This window comes from Elephantulus edwardii, unplaced genomic scaffold, assembly GCF_000299155.1.
Source record: "Elephantulus edwardii isolate Elephantulus edwardi_28Jun2011 unplaced genomic scaffold, EleEdw1.0 scaffold00033, whole genome shotgun sequence".
NCBI lineage: Eukaryota > Metazoa > Chordata > Mammalia > Macroscelidea > Macroscelididae > Elephantulus > Elephantulus edwardii.
In genome coordinates this window covers 21084083-21088220 of record NW_006399783.1, presented here as the reverse complement: position 1 = coordinate 21088220, position 4138 = coordinate 21084083, and the positions used below count along the sequence as shown (strand labels likewise).

At 54.7% G+C, this 4138-nt stretch overlaps 1 protein-coding gene across 1 annotated transcript in view; it reads right to left on the bottom strand.

The window, feature by feature from the left end:
- Positions 1 to 645: 645 nt before the first annotated feature.
- B4GALT7 (xylosylprotein beta 1,4-galactosyltransferase, polypeptide 7) overlaps positions 646 to 4138 on the bottom strand; it is a 9784-nt gene continuing 6291 nt past the window's right edge. The window contains exons 3-6 of the mRNA XM_006884410.1: positions 2685 to 2910; positions 1647 to 1730; positions 1259 to 1363; positions 646 to 801 (exon numbers count right to left, since the gene is read on the bottom strand). Of these exons, the coding sequence (XP_006884472.1) occupies positions 646 to 801; positions 1259 to 1363; positions 1647 to 1730; positions 2685 to 2910 (571 nt within the window). The remainder of the gene's footprint in view (positions 802 to 1258; positions 1364 to 1646; positions 1731 to 2684; positions 2911 to 4138) is intronic.

Sequence of the window (4138 nt, the reverse complement as noted above, 5' to 3'; positions counted from 1 at the left end):
CCAAAAGTGACAAACTGGTGGCCCACAACTCTTTGTTTGGTCTTCCATATTTTTTTTAAAGTTTCAATTAGTTACTATCATTTAAAAATCAAAATATTTCATTTAAGAATCCAGAATTTTGGTTTCTTTTGAAAAATCAAGAAATCCAGTAACACTAAGCCCACACTTCTCCCTGGAGAACCCAGGTAGAGCTGATCCTCAGGACCCCTCTCTGTGGGGTTTCTTTGTGCTCCAGTTTCTGAAATTCCAGTCCACTGCTGTTAGCTGCCTGGCTTCCACGCTGCATCTGGCAAGGTGGCCGCGTGAAAGGAAACACAGCCAGGCTTATCAGAGCGGTCCTGCCCCTCCCAGCTGGCACTCACTCCTCCCACTGGCTCAGGTCTCAGCACATGGAGGAGGGCAAGCACGGGAGACGGATGGCAGGGTGGACAGTCCCAGTGGGGCGTCATTCCAGGCTGTTCCCATCACTCTTGCTGGCAGTGGCCAGGCACCGCGTGTGTCCTGGTCCAGTTCTGCCTGCTGCTGGATCACCTGTCAGTGGATTCTGGTCACTCACATTGCATGGGAACTGGCTTGGCCCCAGGCTTTGCTGGGGAGATGGTAGTATGGCCTGCAGACACACAAGCTTGGTACTGTCCTGCCCACTCAGCCAAACGTGCACCAGGGGGTAGCAGCCTGATCACAGTCCAGCATGATGTTGAGAACTGTGCAGGGGGCTCCGCCGACTGACAGGGCTGTCCGGGAATCCACACGGTAGCGCACAGTGCTCAGACCTCCCTCTCGGTCCACCTTGAATTGCTCCTGCACAGAAATAGAGAAGAAAGCATATGCTCAGGGCTTCTGGGACCAGCCGTCCATCAGTCAAGCATGGCCATGTCCCCAGAGGTTCTGTAGTCCTCATTGAAAAGGAACCAAAGCTCCCCAAAGAGGAGCCCCACCCACGGCTGCAGCCCACTGAGAAGCAGGAGAGCAGGGGGTTTTGCTGGACTAAATGGAGATGAGGCTGAGGGATGGGGCACCTAGAATTCTAGCACCTTCAGCTGATCTGACTCCACCCCAGCCCAAGATGTCTGTGACCCACTGTGTCCAGTGTGCTTGTCAAGAAGACCAGGACAGGACACGATGCCCAAACAGAATGCCCATCAGGTGACCAGAGGGTAAGCAGGAGAGGATGGACTGTGTTGCCCGGGGGTGTTTGATGACATGCTCAGGCCTGCTGGTCCACAGAAACCTGTCCCAGTGAGGTTCTGGCCAGCACCTGTTTTTGCGCTGCAATGCGCTTCTGGTCCCTCTTCCGCCAGGCTGGGTCGTGCAGGTGCTGAAATGTCTTGTAGCCTGTTGTGATTCCAGAAGGTCGGAAAAGCTGAGGAGGCCCAAGAAAGTCGGTGTCAGGCGGCTTCTCCTGGGAGCCCTGGCCTCAGCACCAGCACCCTCATATCAAGGGCCTGCCAGAGGCAGAGCTAGGGGTACACACTCCCACTTGACAGAAGAGGAGACAGGTACGGAGGCAAGGTACTGGCTGCATAACAAGTTAGGGCCAGGCTGGGATCGTCTCCAAACCCCCAGGACAGCAACTGCAGACGAGCACGGAAGGTCAGTGCCGCCCCTGGTGGGATGGCCAAGCGAGGCAGCCTGGGGGACATTACCTGCAGCCCGGCTCCTTTGATGCGGCGGTAGAACTCATCATCCTCACGACCCCAGCCCCAGAAGCGGTTGGACATGCCATTGCACTGACAGAGACAGCAGTGTCATTTGTCTGCCCCCCTCCTGTCACTCAGGAGCACACACAGCTTATGATTGGCTCAGCTATGGCTCACCTCTCCTCCCCGCCTGCTGTTCTGAGTGAACACCCAGGGGCATGCAGTTCCCCTAACCTTCAGAGTAGTTAACTGGGGAGGGGACAAAGCTCACCCTTGCCCTTTTCTTGTTCTAACGGTGTCTTGGACTTGTGTGTGACAATCAGCTTCACAGAAACTTCTGACCACTGGCCTGAGGGTCCTCTCAGGGAAATGGCCAAAGGGGCCAGCTCCTGCTTGAGAACTGCTCACCCCTAAACTTCAGTTTCTCTAGGATGGTTCTGTCCAAGTCTCTTCTGTGTGTGAGGGGCGGGAGAGCTCTGTGGGCAGCAGCACGTTTCTGTCACTTGGCTCACAGCTTCCTGACATGAAGGCAGTTCCAACCAAGTCATGAAGAGAGGAGTGGAACACCTGGGTCCAAGTCGTCAGTTCTCACCTGCATCCAACCCCCTTCCTAGACTGGCTCGGGGATGAGCCCAGGACACAAGTCAGACCAGCTGGGAGTCTATGACTCAGTTCTGGGCTCCAATTTAGGCGGGTTCATCCCCTGCTAGACTTTAACCTAAATGTATGTATTTGGAACCCAGGACCTCATACTCTGTTAAGTCTAAACTTTATCCCAGAGGGAGGGCAGGGCTGAGGGACGGGGAAGGAGGGATCAGTGTCTCACAGGCACTCACAGGGGCCAGGTGAGCTGCACTTCTCAGGTAATCAGCCTGATTTCCAGTATCAAAGGCCAAGATATTACCAGTTTCCTTAAGCCTCCAATGAAGGGGGTTCTGCAGTGTCCTCCCTGCTCCTCTTAGAGATCTCTGACTGCCCTGGGGGCTCTGCTGAGCCCCAGTGAGGACTCTGTTCCCCTCACCCCTGGGCACGCGGGCAGCTCACCAGCTGATAGTGCTGCTTGGAGAGCAGCAGGATGCCGCCGACATAGGTCTTGTAGTGGTACAGAGGGTGGAGCTCTGGGGAGGCCACATGGAAGGGTCCGGCCTCGGGGAAGCCATAGTTCAGCTCCTCGTTGAGGGGCAGGAGGTCCACATCATGCATCGCAATGTAGTCTGTGCTGTTGCTGCTCTCCAAGAAGCCCACGTTGATGAGCGCCGCTCGGTTAAACCTGTGCAAGGCAGCTGAGGCTGGGCATGGCTCCCTCAACTCTGGGGGTGCCTCACCTCTGGGACTCCCGAATACCAGTGCTGCCCCCATTGCAATACTGACTTCCTTGCATGGGGGCTGCCTACCCTGTGCCTCTATTCATCCCACAGGTCTCCTGAGCACCTAGCACCTACTATATGTCAGATACTCTTCAAAGGGTGGCCGTGAGAAGCAATGCCCCTGCCCTCCAGGAACTTACAGTCTAATAGGGGAAGAAATAAACAAGTGTGTCATTGGCCAGATGGTGATAAATGCTGTGGAAAGTGCGAAGAGAAGAGTCAAGTGCTGTCAGGATGGTGCGAGGGAGCTGGGGAGGGTGTCACAGTGGAGAGGAGACGTGGTGACCAGTGAGGAAAGAGAGTGGAGGCTGCGGTCCTGAGGCTTGGGTAAGAAGCCACCTGGCCAATGCCACCAGCAGGTAGATGGGACAAAGATGAGGATCAGAGTAAGAGCTGTAAGAGAGCGAAGTCTGGGTGGTTCAGGAGGGAACTTGAGACACTTTCAGGAGAAACAAGGGTGGAGGAAACTTGAGTCACTTCTTTATAAAAGTTCTGCTTCAACAAGGAGCCCAGAAAGGGGGTGAGAGTAGTGGCAGATATGGTACAAGGAGTTTATTTCCCACTTATATATATGGAAGCTCCTTTTGTGTGAGTGCATGCTGATGGCAATACTCTAAGAGGGATAAGAACTAGTCCTGCAGGAGAGACAAGGCTGACTGCTGGAGGGGAATCCTTAAGGAGGGACAGGAACCACACCCCTGTCCACGTGGGAAAGGTGGCCTGGTGCACCATCAGTAACAGATGGGAGTCTGGCTGGGTCACAGACACTGGCAGGCAGATGGGGCAGTTTATGCAAAAGTTCTTTTAATTGGTTCTATTTTCCTAATGAAATAGGAAGTAAAGTCATCAGCTGACAGGGAGGAATTGGGGACTACATGAGAGAGGAGAGTGGAGGGGAGAGGGAAATGCTGGCTGTGAAGGGAGTGGAGAGCTGATGGACAGAAGAACGTGAGGTTTCTGTAGCCCAGAGGCATCTGTGGCAGCATTAGCCATAAGGAGGCCCAGCAGCAAGACTGTGCCTGCAGATAGGTTTTCTCCGGCTGGAGTGAGCTAGCCGGCTGGAGTGAGCTAGCCGGCTGGAGTGAGCTAGCCGGCTGGAGTGAGCTAGCCGGCTGGAGTGAGCTAGCCGGC